This window comes from Anabrus simplex, chromosome 1 (genome assembly GCF_040414725.1).
Source record: "Anabrus simplex isolate iqAnaSimp1 chromosome 1, ASM4041472v1, whole genome shotgun sequence".
Taxonomy (NCBI): domain Eukaryota; kingdom Metazoa; phylum Arthropoda; class Insecta; order Orthoptera; family Tettigoniidae; genus Anabrus; species Anabrus simplex.
In genome coordinates, this window is record NC_090265.1 from 1,632,034,002 (window position 1) to 1,632,059,364 (window position 25,363).

Sequence of the window (25,363 nt, forward strand, 5' to 3'; positions counted from 1 at the left end):
TCTTCCGTCAATCAAAAGCCACTTCCGAATTGCTCCAGGATTCACAGTCTTTTCCTCCTGTTACCTCTCCTCTTCTATATATTTATTTTAACTATGCTTTTTTTAGTATAATTGTAAACTGCTTCTCCTAGTCAGAAGTATGATTTTTTAAAATTTTCAATAATTATTGCAAAATGTACAGTGCTAATGCTGTGAGTGAAGGCAAAGTGCATAAGTGGGTACGAGACTTCAAAGATGGCTGTGACAACGTCCCTGATGAGGCCCGCTCCGGTCACCCATCTCTGATCACAGACGATTTGGTGACTTCATTTGAAGCAAAGATTCGTGAGGACAGACGCTTCACAATAACAGCTCCCTCAAGTGCCTTTTCTGACATGCCTCAGTCAGTGCTTTACAAAATTGTTTTTGAAAACCTAAACTTTAGGAAACTGTGTTGTCGTTGGGTCCCTAAACAACTAACGGAGGCCCACAAAAAGAAAAGTTTTGAATGTTTGATGAAGTTTTTGACTCGTTATGCCGAAGAAGGTGAGAACATGTTGGGTCAGATTGTAACAGGAGACACAACATGGAATTTACATATCACGCTCGAATCGAAGCAACAGAGCATGGAATGAAGACACACACATGAAGGCGAACACACAGGTGAAGGCTAACCAGACTGTCCCAGCGCAAGATTATGGCATCCATGTTTTTGGGATAGGCATGCTGTTTTGTTGGTCGACTTCATGCAACAAGGAACCACTATCAATGCGGAAGCCTACTGCCAAATCTTGAGAAAGCTACGCAAAGTGATACAAAACAAAAGACGCAACATGCTGACAAAGGGATTTGTCTTTCTCCACGACAATGCAAGGCCTCACAGCACAGCTCAGACCGGAGGTTTATTGGACACTTTTGGCTAGGAAGTTTCAGACCACCCACCCTACAACACTGACCATGCACCGGGCGATTACCATCTGTTCCGACACCTCAAACATCACCTCAGCGGCAACCACTACAATGATGACAACGAAGTGAAAGCGGCCATGAACTCTTGGTTATGGGAGCAGGCGGCAAGTTTCTATGAAGAGGGTATTCAAAACTTAGTTGTAAGGTATAAGTGTTTAAAGAAGCTTATCTGCAAATAAATGTGGTGTTTGAAAATCGTCTTTTGTTGTGTAGTTATTTTCAAATGGCTCTTACTTAAAAAAACACGCCTCGTATGTTTAAGCTTTGCTAGTAATGTTTCATAATAGGCCTACTGTAACAAATATAATTTGAAGAGTTTTATCGATATCCAGTTGAAAAGACCGTGTGCAATCCCCCACCCACCTCCCTCAGTTACATCCAGCATGCAACCCTTCTCAGGTTAAGCACTCTGTATGTGTTCAATCTTGACAGAGTTCTGTCAGTGAAAACAATCTAGCATACTCATGCATAAAGGCTGGTCTCCACTGATTAACATTTAACAACAACATGTTTAATGTTAAGAGTGTTAAATGTTGAATACTGTTTCATTTAACATTGTGTCCACACTTAATAAACATGTTAAACTTGACTTTCTTTGTTTATATATAGGCCCTAAATAGTTCATCATAACAATTTGTGGTTATACATTTAGGTGGTGTCTAGTATTTTCAAATAAGGACAATGGACTCAGATAAAGAGGATTTCGCCCTTAGTTATTGCCACTGTTGCTTCTTGTTACGACTTAGAAATGCAGTTTTATTAGACACATTTTCTCTCCTCATCCTTCTCATTGCTTCAAAAGCAAACCAGTTTGAAGTATAAACTTCGTCTGCTCCCGCACCCAACTTATGATTTTTTTTCCAATACTCGACTGTACTGGGAGCGGAGGGACGCTAGGTTTTTTATCAATGCACTCGCGGGAACAATTAAGGATAATTTAGAATTCCTGTAAAATGTTGGCTTTCTTCACTTTATCTCTGCATTCCTTTTATGAGACATCCCATAAACAAGGCCTTTCTATTATATCATTAATTAAGTCCAAAGTAATCTTGCTCAACTCCATTTCTGACTATAAATTTTAGTATAGTGCACAGAGAACGACACACGTGCACGTATCGGTACCAGTACTGTATTTGTAGCTTATAACAAAGAGAATGAGTGTTGCGGAGTGTTGTAACTATAATCCTACTTCACGAGAAGCACGTCGTTTGCATCGTTTGGCTATCTGTTGACATGGAACCGGAAAGGAAGTTGCCTAAGCTGTGCCAACATCTCACGAACAACGAATTGACTCGACATGTTTTCCACTTGGAGCGGAAAACACGCCAACATGTTAAAAGTGTTAACCTCAACATTCCGAGTTATCATGCAAAGTCAATTGGAAGACACAATCACAATATACATGTCAATTGTAACATGTTAAATTTAACATGTTGGTGTTAAATATTAATCAGTGGAGACCGGCCTTAAGATCGACGGCAGTTGTTATCACACAGTTTGCACATGCATAGATGGTTAATACGATATTTCTCCACTGTGCATATCTTATGGTGGAATCCATTCAAAGTAAAACATATCAGCACATGACTGATAGCATAGGATGGCTTCATTCCTTGTTGAGCATAGCATCTGTGCCATAATAATCCATTCATATTTCACCTACTTTTCTCCACAGGTGACTCAGGAAACTCCCATAAGTGCCTGTATTTGCTGGGAAAAACATATGGTATTCATCTTTGGTAGTACGTATTTCTCCAAATCCAAGAAATTTTTTTTCTCAGAATCTCTTGTGAAAAATCAAGGGTTCGTCTTGCATTTGCAACCTAACAGTTTATTTCATTTCAATATAGGCACCTGAGCCAAGGCTCTTCTTGGTGCAATACAAATAAATTACAATGGCAGCTATATTCACAATCTGATTACAAAATAAAATACAGTAAGTATATAATTTAACATGGTGTAAGAGATAAGATAGGACAAAGCTTCCTAACCATAATTACCATACTACTTCAGGTATTTAGTTAAATTACTTTTGAAGACAGTAATGAACACCACTGTCAGCTACCACAGTAACCCCGCTGCTTCTTTTCACCTCCAGTGCACACGCACTCAAAAAACGCTACAATCAGTGTCCACCTATTTATTATACATCGCTAGCCATGGCTACTGGTTGTACAGTGCCTCTATGTTACGTCACTGGATCTTGGAAAATAATGGAGAATGACATTCTATTAGCCTCTACAAAAACGTTTCTCATATCCGCAGAATGGCATCAAAACATGAGAGTCTTCGAATTCTTAGAAAGGCCACAGCTACTCAAAGGCACAGAAATAATGCATCTACTGTACCTAAAGCTTAGTAAAATTAAGTTTTATAGACAGCAGGAATATTTTTCAGCCGCAAAAAAATACGGCATAACTAAAGCCAATGTTCGGCGTTGGCGTGAAGACAAAGATAGTCTAAAAATGCGCACTGTACACGAAAAGCATTTATATGATTTTACAAAGCACTACTTAAGCGTGATTTAATATTTTTAAAGGAAAAAGTGGGGGTCATCTTGTATTTGGGGAAATCAATCGTGACGAAGTGATGGTGGTTATTGTTTTTAGAGGAAGTACAACTGTGAAGGAGTATACTGTATTTTGAAAGGCACCTTGTTCTTATTAACACTTCCCACACTGCACATTTTAATTGTGCTTGGTATGAGGATACTGGAGGTTTCTTTTGGCTATATTCAGATTTTTCCTGAAAGATTTGAAATTAATCCCTGCCATGTACTTCTATTTAGATGCTACGACCTAGTGTATATTTTGTAAGTACCATATTTCTCCAAATCCAAGACAACTCCCACTTTTTCCTTCAAAAAGATTAAATTAGGCTTAAAATGTGCATTCTGAAATCATAATTTTATTTACATCAAATTTCAAATTTAATTTGAGAAAAATATCAACACACACAAGTATCATGTAGAGCCTACCTAATTCCTTAATCATTTTCTTTGAGGTATATGATGATGCCTTTGAAAGTTCAGGAAATTCCTCTTTGCAAACCCGCATTTGTATCACATCTTGTGTTAGGGCCATTCTGACCTTGCATTTTTCGTGCACATACCACACAATTTCATGTCCAACTTCTTTAATGCGCTCTTGTTGCAGGCTGCTGAATGCCTTTCTGGTACAGTATGCATTTTTAAACTATCTTTGTCTTCATGGCAATGCCTATCATTGGCTTTAGTTATGCCGTATGTTTTTTTCCAGCTGCAATATTATTCTTCAATTCCATGTGTTTAATAACCATTAACTTAAAATTGGCATCATAATATCAATGAAAACCAGTTGACACTTTGCCAGCAATACCTGTTCCACGTGTGTCTACAATATGACGATCCATAACGAAAATATTCCTGCTGTCTATAAAACTGTTACCAGTACTTTTACTAAGCTTCTGGTACAGTAGACAGGTTATAACTCCGCCACTGAGTAGTCGTGGGCTTTCTAAGAATTTGAAGGATCGCATCCTTGCTATTCCAATTCAAATGACATTTCCTGCGCAGCTGGGGTTCGGAAGTACATTATGGTCGACCTTGCAGTTAGTTCACGAGAATAATGTTTTAATGCCATTTTGCAGATTTCATAAACGCTTTGTAGAGGCTAGTAGAATGTCATACTCTCTTCACTATTTTCTGAGAACCAGTGATTTTACACAGAGAGGCACTCTACAACTGGCTGCCATGGCTAGCGATGTATAGGCTCAATAAAGATGCGAACATTGAAAGTCAAGAGTTTTGTTCGCGCGCGCAGGGAGGTAAAGGGAAGTAGCATGGTTACCGTGGTAGCTGCCAGTGGTCTTCATTAGTGTTAGGTTGCGAATGCAAGCCGACCCTTGATTTTTCACATGAAATTCTGAGGAAAAAAGTCTTGGATTCAAAGAATATGGTACTTGAAACCCTACACCACACGATGAATGAATGGCATTTGTTTAAACTAAAAACATTCTGCAATACAGACAGTTAAATATTAAAATGTACCCACGGGAGTATTAGCTGATTCAAGCAATGTTCAGCTATAAAGGGGAAAAGGTTAAGACAGTGGCTTTGACTCTTTCGAAGTATCGTCATATTCCTTTCGTTGAGGAAATCCCAGGTAACTTTTATTCTGTCTGTTGTTATCAGCAAAATCTTGAGTTGGAAGATTTTCAGAACAGTACCCAGTGACAACTGACCGAGATGTTTCATTTCCTATATAACTGCTATAGCTGATGCTGATCTTCCATTAATATGGTCCGTGAAGATGCTTCCATTCATTTGCAGTGTTATTCCCAAATATTTAAATTTAAAGAAAAGTAATAGTGGACTCAAGGGATCACATTTGAGTACTCTGATCGTCTGTTGCAGTGGTTCAGATGTTGTGTCATCAGTTTGAATATAGTTTTCCCTGATATGTTTCTTACCAGTCTCATGGCATGAACCTTGCCTTTGACAATTTCCAACTTCTGAATAAGTATGTTCCTCTTAATGAATTTGAGTGCTTTTGTATAATCTATGAAAATGGCATGGAGTTTTCCCTTTCGGTTGTCTTAGTGTGTTGTCTATGTCTTCCCTTAGGCACCTCTTTGGTTGTGGAGTACATCATTATCATCTTCTTCTGAAGCTGTATATTCCTCAGGAATTGTGACTTCCGATTTCTTGAATAGACTCTTCTTTAGTATGGATGATAGGAGTTTGGAGCTATTCCCTGATGTGTTCAGATCACTTACCTTTTATTCAACTTTTATAAATTGTTATGTCAGAGAGTGTGATTCCATTATATGAATAAAAATACAACATCAAAGTATTATACATTTATTTCTATTAAAATAAATAAAGAAATCTCTACAGATCAGGTCTTGTTATTATCGTAGGGGTCAGCAATTCTTTTATAAACTGCTAGGAATTTCTCTCCATTGTTGCGAGTCACCTTCTGGCCCTCTTCCGAGCTTTCAAACACCTTCTCCACAACAGGGTCAGTTTGCTGATAAAGAAAAAAAAAAGACAAGAAAATTAAGCATTATGTGTATATATTTGTAGTCTGTCTAATTTATGCCATTCAAAATAAAAAAGACGGCTTAAAATTTATCACACCAAACAGTTGTACGTTAATAATAATTAAAAAGTGGACTGACAACTACAAAGGCAGTGTAAAATATAGGTATTGTTTATAAAGGATTAGTATATCAGCTATTACTCATTAAAAATTGAATCTATCAATATTTTGAAATCAATGAGGAACAAAGATATAGCTAAGAGAGACTACAAGGAGTATAAATGATTTTTGGACTGTTGTTAATGTTGTTAAATATGTAAGTAAAGGTGTCTCTTGCTCCTATTGTTCATTGAATGGCGTGTGACCTCCTGGTGCAGGTCTTTTGAGTTGACGCCGTATAGGTAACCTGAGCGTCTATGAGGATGGGCCCCTATCTATGATGACTTCTAATGATTATGACGGCACACACACCCAGCCCTGAGTCATCCGATTACATCAATGAAGGTAAATCGAACCTGGGACCCCTCTGGACCAAAGGCCAGCACACTAGCTACATAGCCATGGAGCCAGACTCTTGCTCCTATATCATCAAACCCAATAGTAGATGATGCCTCAGTTCTAATTGTGGGATCTATTGTGTAGCCATTCTTGAGCCCGGTGGTATGACTATCATGTCAATCCAGTGGCTTGAACCAGCCTGAGACAAACCATGAACCTCCTCGTAGAATGTGTACTGATTGAATTTTCACTGTAATGGTAGGCCCGCTTGCATACCATCAGTCACAATAAGGTTTGGAAGCTTTCATTTTAATGGTAGACACTCACTCTCCACCTGCCTTTTTACATCCTCAGAAAGACTATCTTACTGGTTTTCCCAACTGAAATGAACAACATTACAATGACATCAGTAGGGATGGCGCAGTTAAAAGCAATGCTTTCATATGAAATACTCGATCAAATCACAAACCACACATTTTCTCACTTTTAACGAACAGGTCTAAGCTCCTGATATTACAGTCCAAAGTTCCAGAGCTGGGATGACCAAGCCGCAGACAGCCATGATCCGTGAACACCCTTCATCTTTTTCGGCAGGGAAGAGGTCGAATAGTGGAGACTCCCAGGGCAAAAATCATGCCCTTTTACTAATCTGTTTCCTAGGACTACACGATGAGTCTGTAAACATCAATTCACTACACTGGCAGCGGAAAAATCTATCTGATTTGGAGGCAAATTTCTCCTCCAAGCCAGAGGAGAAACCTGCTCTTCACTGCTAACTTGAAATAAAATAAATGTAGAATTTAATAAAAGTCAAGAGGAAGAAGGTTAAGAAACGGCTCTTTTCAGGGTTGAATTTTGAGTCATTTAGTGAATTGTGGTGCTATAATTTGAAATACGACTAAATTGTTGTTCTAGACCAGGCCATACTACCACCACTACTACTACTACTAAAGTGAGCCTCAGTCGTAAGTATGCACACTGCTCATTCAAAACAGCGCGTCAGAGTGGGGTTCGAACAGCTGGAATACTATGATGAACCGGTGTGTTACGTACCAGCTGTATCAGAAAATGTATGAACCAGAGGAATGGCATGCTAAAGAAGAAAGTTTTCTAACTCCCCGGCTATTTTCCGCCAGTAATCAGTCAGGCTATTATACTCGGTATGCAGCAGTAATCCCATCTATCGGAGTTGAGAGGCAGCATAAGAGACAAAGAACACCGCCACAAACAATGGTCAATGTAACGTTATTGTTCATCAATGTTATGCACTTTCAATATTGTAGGCCTTCACATTTAGTTTTCTTCCGACTCTGAAATACCACTCCTATCATAGTCGGTACAGTAAAACTGAATGAAATACACATGTTCGGAAATTGTATTCTCTGTAACTTTTGTTATGTAGTATGTTTTGGTAGGATCAATAACATAGGTATTTAAAAATTAAATTTTAGGCGCCTTCCCCTAAACTAGATTTAAATCCCGTTTGAATAAAATTGTTTATAGCTTAGACTGTAGTTTCTTATTCCCCGTCTCTATATACCGATTTTCATTAAATTCTGTTAACCCATTTTCTTGTGGCTCGGTGTTGGTATGGACTTAGCAACAAAAATACAAATTCATGAATATCTGTGTTATCATAGCCGGTACGGTAAAAATGTATAAGACAAAATTAGCCAGAAATTTAATTCTATATAACTTTCGTTATGTAGTATTTATCGATACGACCACTAATAATATAAATATTTGAAAATGAAATTTTAGGCCTTCCCCTAAACTACCATTTCAATAGCATGAATAAAATTATTTATGGCCTAGATTGTAGCGACTTATTCCCAGACTTTGTATACCGATTTTTATTAAATTCTCTTCAGCCATTTTCTAATGATGCGTGTACATACATACATACATACATACATACATACATACAGACTTGAATGCAACCTATTACAAATGTACAAGCTTACACTCCCCACCATTATATAGTCCTTCATAATGATAAATTTAGATTACTGTAAATATCTCATTTTGTTAAGTAACTTACCAGTTCCTCCTCGGTTAGACGGACAAATAAAGGGTGTTCATCAAGATGTTTCACCATCCATTCATGCAGGTCCTTGACATCAGTGATAGTGTATACTACTCCCTAGAAAGAAAAATACTCATTTAATACTCATTTTAAAATGTTATGTGATGAAATAGTTATTTACATTACAAGGCTGAAAAACAGATTTTCCATTTGAATTGAGATGTTTTAGAAACAAATATGTGAAACACTTTCATTCATCTAACATAAAATATTTTATTACATACAGTATTGAATGTTTTTATCCATTAAATCCATTATGCTCAGTGTAGGGCTCACAATCAATCAATCAATGACATGCATTTAGGGCTGTTGTCCAGATGGCAGATTCCCTACCAATTGTTTACCTGCCTTTTACTTGATCATTTTCAAAGAACTTGGAAATTTATCAAACATTTCCATTGATAATTTATTCCAATCCCTTAATCCTCATCCTATAAATTAATGAAAAAATGAAAATGAAAACCTACAACCTGTTTTCCAGTCTTTGACCGGGTCAGGGATGTGATGAATGAATCATATATAGGCTATTAGTATGATGGGGTCGCCACTCACAAAGTGATTAATTAATGACTGATAGATGCTATGAAATGATAATGGAGAGTGTTGCTGGAATGAAAGATGACAGGGAAAACCGGAGTACCCGGAGAAAAACCTGTCCCGCCTCCGCTTTGTCCAGCACAAATCTCACATGGAGTGACCGAGATTTGAACCACGGTATCCAGCGGTGAGAGGCCGACATGCTGCCGTCTGAGCCATGGAGGCTCCCCTATAAATTAATATTTACTACAATTTATCCTCTCGAATTCAAACTTCATCTTCTATTACGATCTTTCCTACTTTCAAAAGTTCCACTCCAAGTTCTTAGTCTACTAACGCCATCCACCACCATCTCTCCACCGACAGCTCAAAACATACCACATATTTCAGACTAAAAATTTTATTTTCTGTATTGACAGTTCAACTCTTACAATAATATACATGTATTTATTTACCATCCTGTTTGATACATTATTTCATCTCTTAAGACGAAGTATTAAGTTTATTCAGACATGTTTCGACTACTTATGAGTCATCTTCAGTGACCTATATTAATTCAAACATTATCAGATTGAAATATATGTATACACTGTAAAGTTCTTATTACCTGTATTTGGGATATTTACAGTCCAGTAAAAAAAAGTATTAGAGTTAATAATACATAACACTGCAAGGCATAGCCTTTTGTCTGTTGTAAAATATGCTCTTGATATATTTTGTAAGGAGTATTAAAATCTATTAAAATCCTGCCACTCTTCTACAGTTCAAACAGGACGTTGCTGGTACGTCTTGGTTCTACATATATATTGCGGTATGTTCTGGGCAAATTTATGTTTCAATATTTTTCCTCCTAGTGAGTGTAACCGTAAATAGGTATCATCTGTAATGAAAATGATAAAAAAGATAATAATGCATGTTTAAAACGAAAACTAAGGTTAAAACATAGATTGTATTAACTTACATTTTTGACCACTTAACTGTTCTGGATCTGTTGTTTTTGGAGTCTGCCTCTCAAGTGCTGTGTTCCTATTGGTGTAATATGGTTACTGCTGTAACGGGGGAGGAAGGTCTTACAGGAAGGGGCGGAGTAAATTGTGTGAGTGTAGGGAGGGTGTGGTTCTTGTGTTGTAGTACTGATTGCAAATGATTGGCATGAATGTTTCCATATGCATTGGTATATTTCTTTTTTCATTAATTTAATTTAAAATATATGAGGGATTCTTATATTGATCAATGTTAATGTAGATGCTCTCTAAATATTGAGTACAGGGTCCTTTTGTCCATTACATAGGATTTTTAAGTCTTTATCTACACCCAGGAAACTGTAAATGATGATGAAGATGATGATCTATTGTGGTATAATTATAACCGGAATCCTTATGATGGTTACTCATGGCAGAGAAACTATTATATTTAATGGCATTAATACGTTCTGTATATCTTGTTGTAAAATTTCTACCTGATTTTTCATTTCCATTACAGACGATACCTACGTGACGGTTACTTACTAGAAGGAATATTATTACGACATAAAGTTCCCCAATACATACTCTAATATATATGTAAAACCGAAGTCTACCAGCAGCATACTATTTGAACTACAGAAGAGTGGCAGGATTCTAATACATTTTAATAGTCCATATAAATTACAAGAACAACATATTTTACAACAGACAAAAGGCTCTGCCTTACAGACTCTAAATATCCCAAATACAGGTAACAAGAACTTTACAGTGTATACATATATTTTAATCTGATGTTTAAATTAATATAGGTCACTGACGACCACTCATAAGTAAGGAAAATTCTAAATTCCCATGGAGGGAATTAGATATTTTTCACCAATAGAGCATGTCAAAAATGTCAAAAACATATCAGATGTAAGGCTTTTCAGGCATTTGCTCTATTAACCAGCGTTTTGGCTTAGGTCTGACACTAGACTCATCAGAGTGGGATGTATCAGACCCTACCCATTGACACTGGGGTGTATGCAGGCAATCAATCAATCAATCAATCAATCAATCAATCAATCAATCAATCAATCAATCAATCAATCAATCAATCAATCAATCAATCAATCAATCAATCAATCAATCAATCAATCAATCAATCAATCAATCAATCAATCAATCAATCACAAGGTTATTTCACTCCCAACACCATAGTGGTGTATGGGCGGGCCACCAGTTAAACGTGTACAAATACAGAGACACAATACGCGACACTGAGCGAGATATAGAGGGACAGCTATTGGAGCCCTCTCTAGCGAGTAGACCTGAAAACTACTGATTCTGTCATAAGAGCACGTGTATTTATGTGTGAAGTTTTTGGTGTTATTTATATGTTTTCAGTGAGTTGATATAATTAAATGGTAGCGTGTGTCATTCCTTGATATCTCCTCTCAACATGAGGGGAAAGGTATGTGCTGTGTTTGGCTGCAGTAACTATGAAGTAGAGAAGAATACGCTGTCTTTCTTTTGCTACCCTCGTGACAGGAAAATGTAAGCAATATTGTGTTTGCATATATATTCTCCCACTGACAAAGAGATTTTTATAGTACTTCATAACATTCTGACCTGCTCGACCCATATTTTAACTGGCTTGAAATATAATACGCATATTTTATTGTATAGTGCAGCAGTTAACCTTCAATACCGATGTGTTGTTGTATGTGTGATCTGTGGGTTTTGAAATGTCACAGGAGTGATTTGGATAAGGTGTACAAGAAAGAAGGGATGTTACACTTATATAAGAAATGTAAGATCCGTTCAGATCATTTCCAGGCCAGCGACTTTAAAATCCTCGACTATACAACCAAGGGTATGTTACGGTACATTTTTATTCTAATTGTATGTAAATATTCCTCAAAGCATCACTATCGACAACAATTTCATACTTTTCTTTCTTTTATCCCTCTTCTCAGATTGAAGCTGGGATTTTATAGATTTTCCTTCTGTTAGTAGGCTTCATGTTAAGAGGAAAATTGTCCTGCTTTTAAATGTTAATTCATTGCATCATGTATGTAAGGAATGTGCCGATATTTTTATTGACAAGTGTCTTAATGTGATGGTACAATGTTTTTAAATGATAAAAAAGACAAATTGAACCATAAAAGTTCAGGCAGGAATGCCAAAGCAAAAAAAGTAATGCATAAATAAAGATCAACCCATTTCACATCTTGTTTATATGTCTAATTTCAGTCTTTAAATAATTCTTCATTCATTTATCCAGAATTGCTTTAGCAACTTAGGAGTTAATATCTCAATAATACTTTCTTTCTAGACGTAATTTATTTATCCATTTCCATTGATATTTGAATTTAGCGAGACTTTTCAGGTCACTAGAAGCGCCACCGTCGAATTGTTTCCCATCTTATCAAGGCTAAATCCGTGTCGCATATGTTTCTAATGTATTTGACGTGTAGCTCTTTGGCCGTATATAATAGAAAAGGATCATAGAAGAGTTAAAGTGTAGGGGGTATGTGTTGTACATACCATACGAGGAAGAAAGATATTGAACTGGCGCAAGGACACAGTGACAACAAGCCGGGACCCAGGGAAGACCCGCAATGCACACCCCCACAAACACCAAAGGGAGAGGGGACGAGAAATTTATTTTGTATCTACGTATCTCGGGCGCGCATTCCAGAAAAAGTTGTAACGTAGAGTTACATAAGTGTATTACATATATTGAGCTGGTACAATGGGTGGGTTCGGTATGAAGTTGGAGTAAGCAGTAGGGTAGTGTTGTGATAGAAGGTAGTAGAGGGTTGTGGTAATATTGGTGATGGAAGTGGCAAGTAGGCGAAGAAGGTCCAATATCGGGAGGGGCGGTAGGATGAAGTTGGGTTGTGGAGCGGGTAGGTTGATGGCTTGCGGTGGTGGGGTGGGTGGTGGGAGGCTATGAGAAGGGGTGGTGGAAGGGAAACGAACAATACGAGGTGGGGAGCGAGAATGCTCCACTCGGTAAGTTTTTCTGCGGAGACGGACGCCAGTGGTGATCAGCTGGTCTATGTCGGAGTCAGATGAGAGTTGGAGGCTGATCATGAATGTTGGGCCATGAGTGTTGAATATACGGAACGCTCTACGGGCTAGGACACCTGCCAGTTGGAGTTCCTTCAGTATATCCTGTTCTGTGATTGCAGGGTCAATGCCATGGAGGACACAGCTTGGAGATGGTTGGAGTTGTTGTGCTGCTTCGGCGGTTGCTCGTTCTTGGTAGGCTGGCTGAGCTGCAGAGGTGGCTTCTGTGGGGTTGGCAGCGGATTGCTGGGGACTGAGTAGAGAGACAGGTAGGGAGATGGTGGAGGTAGACATGATAGGAGAAGGGCGACTTGTCATGGGAATAAGGGTAGAAGTAGACGTGGAAGTCTCGGTAGAAGTGCTGCAGGTGGTGAAAGTGGTGATTGTGGATATAATGGTGATGGGGAGTGATGAGGACTGCTGGGGTGTGCTAGGTGGATGGATGTGAACAGTGCAAAGGGGATTAGGAGAATTTAGCGCTTGCTTGACGAGACTCTCGGCAGTAGGGACCACTTTATGCAGGCGGCCATTGATTGTCGCGCCGCTGGTTATGAAAGCTGCCGTGGCTTTTAAACATTGGAAGTAGGCGAGGACTTGCAGCGATCTTGGAGAATCGTCGGTGGGTCCGTCCCGGAGCCAGAGAACATTGTGGATGGGGACGCCAGAGCGTCTAAGTTCTGAGCCGATGAAGCCCTCTGACAGAGCGGTGTCCACGCCCTGGATAACACAGGTGTACATGATGATAGGGGAAGCGACAGCAAACTAGGCGTCTACCGTTTGATTATTCTTGGGCCAACTGAGTTGCAACAGAGAAGAGAGCCTCCCAGCCGAAAAAAATTGTAAGGCGGGACATGATTTTGGTGGATGCAGGTGAACTTACCAGAATCCCTTATAAGGGGCACAGTCTGATAACTGCATGCGAGAGATAAATCTCCACAGTGGAATTATTGCCCACCTAGCAATTCCGAATGGAAAATTCTAAATTCCCATGGAGGGAATTAGATATTTTTCACCAATAGAGCATGTCAAAAATGTCTAAAACATATCAGATGTAAGGCTTTTCAGGCGTTTGCTTTATTAACCAGCGTTTTGTCTTAGGTCTGATACTAGACTCATTATTATTACTTATTAACCAGCGTTTCGTCTTAGGTCTGACACTAGACTCATATGCTGGTTAATAGAGCAAACGCCTGAAGAGCCTTACATCTGATATGTTTTTGACATTTGTGACATGCGCTGTTGGTGAAAAATATCAAATTCCCTCCATGGGAATTTAGAATTTTCCATTCAGAATTGCTAGGCAGGCAATAATTCCATTGTGGAGATTTATCTCCCATATGCAGTTATTGGACTGTGCCTTTTTTTTTTTTTCTAGGGGCTTAACGTCGCAACAACACAGATAGGTCTTATGGCGACGAGAACTGTGCCTCTTATAAGGGCTTCTGATAAGTTCACCTGCATATACCCCAGCGTCAGTGGGTAGGGTCTGACACATCCCACTCTAACATATGAGTAACAACACAATAAAGGTTTCCACCTATTCAATACAAAATATATTCACAATATTTTAAAATTACATGGAACTAGTTTCGACCCATCTAGGGGTCATCATCAGCCACATCAAAGCAAAGATCACTCTTGACGAAATCCTAAGAACATGTTAATTTAACAGTAAGATTATTATGGAATAACAAGTGAATGTGGTAAATGAAAAGAGATGTTAGTATGGGACAGGTGAGTAATAGCTAATAAATATACAAGGAATATACATAAGAGGTTTGGAACAAAGTATAAAAGGGGGCTTAGTGTTGTAAAAATTATATAATCATGGAAAACAGTAAGTCCTTATAATGAGGAATGCAATGTGAAATGACACATATAAAATATATGGCTTAGGAAGAGTGGAGGTGGATTTTCCAAAGAAAAAAACTTCTTTCTTTATTTTTAAAGAAGATTCCTAATACCAATTTTTATGTCTGTAACATGTTAAGTAAAAATAATCATTTTAAATAACTTGCTTTTTCACTTATTTTCACCCCCTTAAGAGGATTTTCCAAAAACAAAAAATGATGTATTAATTTATTTTTAAAGGAGATTTCAAATACCAATTTTCATGTCTGTAACATATTCAGTTTTTAATGTATAAGTAACCTCATAAAAAGAATTAACCCCTTAGTATGTGTTTATTTTTAAAGGTGATTCCAAATACCAATTTTTTACATCTGTGAACTGATAGGTTTTTGAGATATAGATATATTCATTTAACACTAGAACGGCTGACACTCTGGCACTCCTAAAACTGATATTTTAACTGATAGACTTAAGCCAATAATCACACTCTACTACAATTTTTATATTACAAGAACAGAATTTCTTTCAACAAGTTAATCCTTTTAATTAGAAATATTAAGGTGCACACCTATAGAAATACGATTTTTGTATCTTACTGACCTCCAGTCTATATATGTAAATACTATTTTAACCATATCATGTATATAACTACTATTGTAATCTTAACATAAGAGTCATGATCAATGTAACTTGTCTTTGTATAATTGTTCTTGGCTGATGATGACAGAGAATCTGTCGAAACCAGTACCAAATATACAAAAATTGTGATGTTTGAACAGAAATGTAAAACTTTCACACAATATATAGTATTGAAAAGGTGGAACTTATCGTCCTTTCTTTGATGTAAATCTTGATTCAATACGGAACCTAAGGATGAAATTCTTAACGTTAAAAGCATCCCCAGATCAAAAGTTTGGGAAAGCCTGACACTCAGGGGCAATATACCTAGGTATGATAACTGTTACAGCTGTGTGAAGACAACAGTGGGTAGAACAGAATGATTTGGAACTGACAATGGACTAAAACAAGGGAGTGTGTTAGTCACCTTTTACATTCATAATGGTGATGGATGAGATGATAAAGGCTCCATGAATGAGGGAAGGACATGTATGCCCCCTAGTAGCAATATGGAAGCAATCAGAATTAAATGCAAATGGGACACATACTAGCCTATTATGATACTGTGTGGCTGCCCTCATTGTACTCGCATGATTCATTCACGGTACACAATGAGGTCTAAACGTGTGTATGTAGCCTATACATACAGCAGAATCCATTATAGCGAGAATTCAAAACAGCGAAAAATTTACTCACCATAACGGGTTGTCGTTATATCCAATTTTTCGTAAAAGTTAGGAAAACCCCACATACATTAAAATCGGTATGTAATGACAATCCGTTTGTTCAGAACTTGCTTTTTTGCAGATTTCCATACTATAGCTTATTCGTAAGTTATTTCTCTAATTCCCAGACATTGTGAACGCGTATGTTCAATTTCATTCTGAAAAACTGGAGTGGCTTCTGTGGCAAACGTTTCAGTTTTCTTATTCAAAGAGCGTCACCTAACCTAAATTAACCTCATATGTATCATGAAAACATATTTCAAGCACCAGTAGAATAATAACATTTTCACTATAAATTATTCGGGAATAGCCTTTCCAAAATTTAACCAGACACGAGAAAATACAGCGAAACCTCGTAGTCCCGATTCACGTTGTATTAAATTTATTTTAAAATACCTCATTTATCGAGTCACAAATTTTCATTAATACCAGTCAGTACCATCACATTTTTCCCAGCCCTGAACTAGTTCTTTGTCATTCCTTGTGAAACAAATGTGATTTACAACACAGATTAGAGCCTTCACCATGGGAGGCAGGTTGGGGAAACTTAAACGGAAACGGGAAATGACCTTCAATTACGGAACTTTAGAGAGTAAATTATAGCTTTGGGAAGCAAGCCATTAGCCTCAGAAAAGTTCAGTTTTGCTCTCCGGTTATCATTGCTGAATAACCCAATAAGCCTGTGTGTGCTTGTATTTCGCATTCCATTCAGAAGTTAGAAATGTATTCTGTGTTGAGTGCCAAAATGAAGGGTAGTGAATATTTGTCACATGATGTTAGGATTAGGAACATAATCGTGTTAAGTTGACTAGCGTGGTGCATATTTGTCTTGTGGTAGCCCTGTTATAGATACCTGCACCTTTGAGTTTCGACTTGAGACGATCAAAGTGTTGTCACATTCAAGATAACGGTCAAAGTCATTTCTGTCGCACATGGCCGAGTTTAACCTCCAAATAATTCATGGTCGAAGAGTGTGACCAGAAAACAATGTTTAACCCACTGGTCTGAAATATAAGGCTTCAGTTGACATTTGTTTTATAAGGAGTGTGATCTGCAATGTTGCGCTGATACTTTTACGGTGGCCCAATGCAAATGTTTTTATATTTGTTGTCAGGTGTTTTACACACCTTTTAATACACTGTTTTTATTTAATAAGCCTCAGTGGAAAAGGTTTTCATATTTGTTCTCACGTTTTTTATTGCCTTTTAATGCTCTCATCGCATCTTTAGAAACTGTAGATAGCCTATATCTTTCACTGTACCCATGCATACATGGTGTAAAATGCACGCATGTTGGGAAATAACTTATCAAGTGTTTACATATTTGTGTTAGATAGTTTTTATTTGAGTGTTCAATAGTACGTTTTCTCGCTTAACGCATTATCTTTCCTTGTCCCCTGCAGAAACGCCTAATGAGGTTTTACTGAATAAACTAACCTCCGAAATCAGTCATCCACTATGTGCCATATTTTGACGTGTATCACATTCTTGTTTAATTTCAGTACATAGTTTTATAATTAAGTGATTATTTACTTCAGCCTTTATTTCTAACAAGTTAACTACTGGCATCGGCCATGTTATTCACGCATTTATTACAAAAATACGCTCTCTTTCATTTCAAATTGTGCTTCTAGAACACCAGTCGACTAGTATTACTAATAGACTGTGATATTGCCTTCGAGTTCGAATGTCGAGGAGAGAGCTTGCTAATGCACATAGCAAAAAATCTATACCAAAGATGAACGATCACATTCAATATGATTGCTGGAGTGCATAAATATTGATAATGGAAAAAATTACGCACACTTAATCGCTCGTAATAACGGATGCATCAGTGATTGGGTTTTCGCTGTAATATAGGAATTTTCAAGGGACAGAAAAAAGCAGTCGTTATAACGGAATTCTTGCTATATACCATACTTGCTACAGAGAACTTCTACTGTAATAATTAACAGTGTCATTTGATAGAATTTGATGATGTTTTTTCAAGAACAAAACATGTCATTCTGTTTTAATTAAGTGATATCTTTATTAGATATAATCTGTTACCGGTATTAAATGTTTTCTTTTTCAGGTATTTTCTAATTTTGTTAGTCTTGCATTAGTTTCAACAGGCTGAAAAACTCCACAGTAATAGAGCTTATATTATCAGTAGTAGTTACCTAATATAAATGTAACTTTATATAGTTACTGTTTACTGGTTTTTTGCTTCTGTTCTAGTTGTTAAATTATGTAAATTTTAAAAATTCTTATGTGGTTAAATGTAAGAGAGGACCAGAAGCCCTAACTTGGCCATGGGCAATAAAGTCATCCAATAAAACTAAAATTGTGATTCTGACATAATGTGCTTCGTTACTTACCCCTTCTGCAAGCACATAGGCATAAACTGCCAAGAGAGATTTGTTGATAATTCTCCATTTATGTTTTGCTCGTTTAAAGTGGGGATCAGGATATAAGAAGAACATTTTCTTCAGCTGAAACACGAAACATTGCACTAGTTATTCATTTCTTAAAATCATAATATCATCATCATCAACAACAACAATAATTCTTAAAATCATCATAATACATATATAATTATTGTGTATTCCACAACTGCATTACTACTGACTAGCTACCATTTACTGTTCTCCTCATTTAAAACACAGCATTTAGGTTGTGCAGCTGTGGCAAGGATCTTCCTCAGGAGAACATCCAACATCTCCATTGCTCGATGCCGACCGTATCGCAGTATGTCTCCAACCCTAAAGTCTTGTCAGTCAATCAATCAATCAATCAATCAATCAATCAATCAATCAATCAATCAATCAATCAATCAATCAATCAATCAATCAATCAATCAATCAATCAATCAATCAATCAATCAATCAATATACACAGTAATGATTTAAACTATACCATAACTTCATTTTAACAACAGAAGTATCAAGTAAAACACTTCGAAAATCAGCTTAATCACTGAAATGCTTGAGGGCAAAATACCTGAAAAATGCCCTTGTAAGAGACCAAGAAACATATTTATGAAGATGTTCTTCAGTTCTACTGATCTAAAATATTATGAAGAAGCTAAAAGAATAGCCAATTGATTCTTTTGGTGAAGACTAACCATAATGACAAACCAATTGTAAGACTAAATACATGATCATCATTATCGGTTAAGATACAATATGGTCAGTGAATCCTATCTCAGAAAAAGTAATGCATTATATTTTATTTATTTAATAATCCCAATATCAATCAATATACACAGTAATGATTTAAACTATACCACAATCTTCATTCTAACAATGGAAGGATCAAGTAAAACACTTCGAAAATTAGCTTGAAATATTTTTGATACAATCGTTCTACTGTAAGAGGGCAACATGCAGAAAATCAGCCTCCAGATTTAATGGCAAGTCTCCAAAATCATGTGGTAAATCTCTCATATAGATCAATGGGATGACGCGCGAGTACTATAAATGTACATGTTGACTAGAGTGGACAGCCCTGGTGGCCGACGTACCCAAGGCCAGTGATAAGCAGTCCCGTGCACTAGTCAGCTGTGGGATATTTTCATTGCATCCAGCAGAAAAGTAACGGTTTTGATGGTTGTTGTAAACAAAGCAGGGCAGTGAAAATTAGTTCCTCAGAGGATGACATTTTAAATCCTAGTAACGTAGCAAAATTTATTATGAATTATTTCCATGAAAAAGTGTTTTTGTTTTCAGGAAAAATTACCTCCAAAGGAAAGGAAATGGGACAATATCTGAGTGAATTGATGGAAAATAATCGTAGAGGAATGCATCGTACTGAGGAGGTTTCTCCACAGTGGAGACAGTGAAAGTGACTCGATTCCATTTGTCAAAACCTTCTGCCAATCACAAGCGAAGCTCCAGGTCCCAGTTCAAAACTAGAATATGACTCCTCAGAATCTAGTGGTGCTCCGAGTCCACTGCCATACAAATCATGCAGTTCTAGCTATGTTCCTAGTCACGTAGAAAGTGTGAGAGAAAATATCAGTATGGAGTAAAAGAATAGGGCATAAAATTCTGGCTTAAAGATGGTGGTAAAAAGTGATTATCACTTTCACATGTCGACAAACATTTTAGTTTAGTGAAGTCAGAGCAATATCTTTACTTGTCGAAGCAGCAGTTGGAAAATACGGGTATTATGAAAAATGTAAGAAATTTATTTCTCTTCCACCTATTTAATACAACTCAATATTTAAGTTAGAGTTAAATCCTCATTAAAATAAGAATTGGTACATGTTTCGCCCCTTCCTATGGGGCATCATCAGCCATAGCATTACCTCAAACCATATCAGGTACCTGATTAAAATCTGATCTTAAATCTACTACAAAATTTAATACATTAAAAAAATGTACTTAAAAAAAGCAGTCATTATATGAGTAACTTGATTTAAATACAAGTGGAACTAACAATATTGATGGCCTTGAGCCATGGGCAATGTTGACTCATTCAACATTAAATCATATTCAACTGGCCTAACGCATGGAAAGCTGAGGACATAATTACCACAATAGTTGAAGTCGAGTCAAACATAAACAAATCCCCTTAGATAGACAGAACGACATAAGATACGAAATGAAAAAGAAATTACCCACTCTTGTAAAAGAAGTCCCTAATAAGAATATATTTCACCTTATTAAAACAGACCCAAGAACTAAGAAAAAAAGTGGACACCAATAATGTCATAGTAACTAAAGCCGAAACGGCAATACCATAGTCCTATTGAATAAACAAGATTACATTCAAAAAGCAGAAGAGTTCTGATAAAACTTACTCGACGATCGCTAAAGATCCCGTCATAAAATTGTAGTGTAGATACGGTATAATAAGATAGTACCGTATCTTGCCTGCTATATTCATGTATATCTTTATGTGTGTATCTATTAGAGCCTAGTACTAACAATAATCTGTCTAAGCATTTAGCTTTGTTGGAAATCTTTGTATAGCCTACAGTAGTTCTTGCAAATTTCAAACTTGCAATTTTCATTTCTGATTGTGCTTAGCAGTGATTGTAATTAGGAAATGACTGAATGTAGTTAAAAATTATTGTAGTGTACTGTACAGTAGTATATGAGTAATATCTTGTTAGAAATTAGTGTGTTTATTTTAGTATTGTAAAATACTTGTGTAGTACAGTAGAGGTAGCCGTAGAAACTCTCTTACTAAAATTATATTGTTGTAATTAGGATAGGCTTAACTGCAGCTTAGAATTGTGTAATTCTTGTGTATTCCTTTCAGTATTCAGTAATTAACAGCAGTTTTTATCCTGTTAGGGTGTTGTAGGATAAAAATTGAGTAAGACTAAGTAGTACTGTAGTGTAGTTGTATATTAATTACCTTCCTGTCATGTGATCTTTGAGCACTATCCTAGACAACATTTCCTTCCGTTTCTTTGCACACAAGTTATTTTATTTTTCCTTTTCTTTCCATTTTTTCCGTAAAGAATGCCTAAGGAGTGCAAGTGTAGGAATTGTAGGTGTGGTGAGGCATTTAAGGGAATGACAGAGGAATTGGAGAGTTTGAGGGAGAATTAGGATTCTCACAGAAGACAAGAAGGAAGGTAGGCCTCCCTCAAACAATGTAGAGGTTACAGCAGGTGTAAAAGAGGGAGGGGAAGGAAAGGGGGGAATTGTAGAAGACAGGTGGTCTAAAGTTCTAAGGGGAAGGAGATTGCAGGCTAAGGGCTCTATTCAGGATCAGAATTCAGGACAGGTGTCTGTGAGAAATTGGTACGAGTCACTCCAGGTAGAACAACAGAAGGGAAGATGAGGAACAGGGAACTGTTGCTGAGATGTGTTGAAGTAGGAGGAAGGGAAAAGGTAGGAAAGGGAAATGTAGAGTGGAGGATAGGAAAAGAGGTAGAACAGGGTCATGGGAAGGAGAAAAGAGAGGAGGAAGTAGCTTCTGCAGCTATCAGGAAAGATAGGACTAACCAGGAGGGGAGGGGATCAAATGAGGTGGGTAAGGGCTGAGGCTCTGGTCATGGGGGATTCCATCGTTAGAGATGTAGGGAAAGTATGTGGAGGAAAGGGAACCAGGTTAGAGTGTTATCCAGGAATTAGGTCGAGGCAGATGTTGAGGAAAGTAGAAGAGAAGGAGGAGGGGAAGGAGAAAGTGGCAGTGTTTCACGTTGGTACCAACAACATAAGGCAAGCTGGTATAAGTACCAACATAGTTGGGGATGTGTGGGATCTGGTAAATGCAGCAAGGGTGAAGTTTAAGGAAGGAAGATTGTTATCAGTGGAATACTGTGTAGGAGGGATACTGACTGGAGAGTGATTGGAAATTTAAATGAGACTATGGAGTGGGTATGCGGGAAACTGGGAGTGAAATTTCTAGATCCTAATGGGTGGGTAGCAGATAGGGATCTGCGCTCAGATGGCCTTCACTTAAACCACAGTTGTACATTTAAATTAGGAAATTAGTTTGGGAGGGTACTAGGGAGGTACCTTCATGGAAACAGGGTGGTCTAGGGAGCGGTGATAAGGGTACAGAGACCTGGAAGTCAAGTAGGGATGACATAAACATGTTAGTGCTGAACTGTAGAAGTACTGTAAAGAAAGGAATAGAATGAATTTAATAGATATATACTTACCAGATATTGTAATAGGAGTTGAATCAGGGCTGAGAAATGATATAAGGGATGCAGAAATTTTCACACGGAACTGGAGTGTGTATCGTAGAGATAGGATAGGAATGGTGGGAGGGGGAGTATTCATTCTGGTGAAAGAAGAATTTGTAAGCTAAGAAAAAGTTAAAGACGACAAACATGAAATTCTAGGTGTATGGCTCATTTCTAAAGATAATAGGCAACTTGATATCTTTGGAGTGTACAGACCGAGAAAGGGTGGCACCGACACGGTTTCAGAATAATCTGATAAGATAATCAGCTATGTGGGAAACGACATGGAAAGGAATGTGACTGGAGCAGGAGATCTGAATTTACCAGATGACAATTGGGAAGGAAATGCAAACGACAGGAAGCATGACCAACAAATGGCAAATAAGCTAATATGGGAAGGACAGCTGATTCAGAAAGTGATGGAACCAACTAGAGGGGAAAATATCCTGGATGTGGTGCTGGTAAAACCAGATTAGCTCTACAGAGAAACCAAAGTAATAGATGGTATTAGTGATCATGAAGCTGTTTTTGTCCTAGTTAAAAATAAATGTGATAGAAAGGAAGGTCTTAAAAGTAGGACTAATAGGAAGTACGATATGGCTAATAAAGCAGGCATGAGACAGTTTTTAAATAGTAACTATGGTCGGTGGAAAACGGTAAATAAAACTCTAAACAGACTCTGGATGGGTTTAAAGCAATTGTGGAGGAATGTGAAAACAGGTTTGTATCTTTAAAGGTGGTAAGAAATGGTAAAGACCCACCTTATTATAATAGAGAAATAAAGAGACTAAGAAGGAGGTGCAGATTGGAAAGAAATAAAGTTAGAAACGGCTGTGGAAGTAAGGAGAAATTGAAGGAACCTACTAGGAAATTGAATCTATGAAAGAAGGCAGCTAAGGATAACATGATGATGGCAAGCATAATTGGCAGTCATACAAATTTTAATGAAAAAATGAAGGGTATGTATAGGTACTTTAAGACAGAAACAGGTTCTAAGATGGACATTTCAGGAATAATTAATGAACAAGGGGAGTGTGTGTGTGAGGATCTTCAAAAGGCAGAAGTATTCAGTCAGCAGTATGTAAAGATTGTTGGTTACGAGGATAATGTCCATATAGAGGAGGAGAATAATGCTAAAGAAGTATTACAATTTACTTATGACAACAATGACATTTACAATAAGATTCAAAAGTTGAAAACTAGAAAAGCGGATGGAATTGATAATATTTCTGGGGATATACTCCGGCATTCATCATGGTGCACCACACTGCTTGAAGGGAAACTGGAAAGAAAGACTAGAAGACGACCAACAGCAGGATTCCTCGATGGCATTAAAGGGCGACATCCATATCAATTAATCAAGCAGCTGGCTCAGAACAGAAGGTCGTTGGACGAGGACAGTCATGCTACCCACTGACCATCAGGTTCAGGAGAATGAGAGAGATACTAAAGACAATGGGTTGGGATACAGTACCACATCTGAAGTACTTATTTGATTATTCTTTGGTTGAAGGAGCTATACCAAATGAATGGAGAGTTGCTATAGTAGCCCCTGTGTATAAAGGAAAAGGTGATAGACATAAAGCTGAAAATTACAGGCCAGTAAGTATGACATGTGTTGTATGTAAGCTTTGGGAAGGCATTCTTTCTGATTATATTAGACATGTTTGCAAAATTAATAACTGGTTCGATAGAAGGCAGTTCGGTTTTAGGAAAGGTTATTCCACTGAAGCTCAACTTGTAGGATTCCAACAAGATATAGCAGATATCTTGGATTCAGAAGATCAAATGGACTGTATCGCGACCTATCTAAAGCATTTGATAGGGTGGATCATGGGAGACTACTGGCAAAAAGAGTGCAACTGGACTAGACAAAAGAGTGACTGAATGGGTTGCTATATTCCTAGAAAATAGATCTCAGAGAATTAGAGTAGGCGAAGCTTTATCTGACCCTGTAATAATTAAGAGGGTAATTCCTCAAGGCAGTACTATTGGACCTTTATGTTTTCTTATATATACAGTGGCGGTCACAATAATATAGCCACCTCTATTGACGGGATTAAGAACTAGGATATCTATTAGTTCGCAAAATCTCCACAAGTGCCGTGTGGTCAGTCCCTTTTAGACAACATCAGGGAAGACGTTGCTGCTATCTGTAGTCGTGCGAATGGAAGCGTTTGAGCTAGACGTGCGAAAAGAAGCATAAAGGTAAGAATCTTATGGGTCAAAATAATAGAGCCGTTTTACAGAAGTCCTGTTCGAACTGATGTTTTGCAGTTGTTTTGGGGGCTAGTGATAACATTTGTCAACAAACCTCCACTCAATATTATTTTGTAAATTGACGTTTGGTTTTGTTTACATTCTTCTAGATGGGCAGAGCAAAGCATACAAGTGATGATGAGCGTATAGTTATGTTCCGGATGT

General features: G+C 37.4%; 1 protein-coding gene across 3 annotated transcripts in view; it reads right to left on the bottom strand.

The window, feature by feature from the left end:
- Positions 1 to 5,772: 5,772 nt before the first annotated feature.
- LOC136858616 (tRNA (guanine-N(7)-)-methyltransferase) overlaps positions 5,773 to 25,363 on the bottom strand; it is a 104,107-nt gene continuing 84,516 nt past the window's right edge. For all 3 annotated transcript variants that reach the window (XM_068225641.1, XM_067138312.2, XM_067138313.2), the window contains exons 4-6: positions 18,666 to 18,779; positions 8,509 to 8,610; positions 5,773 to 5,957 (exon numbers count right to left, since the gene is read on the bottom strand). In XM_068225641.1, the coding sequence (XP_068081742.1) occupies positions 5,826 to 5,957; positions 8,509 to 8,610; positions 18,666 to 18,779 (348 nt within the window). In that variant the 3' untranslated portion in view covers positions 5,773 to 5,825. The remainder of the gene's footprint in view (positions 5,958 to 8,508; positions 8,611 to 18,665; positions 18,780 to 25,363) is intronic.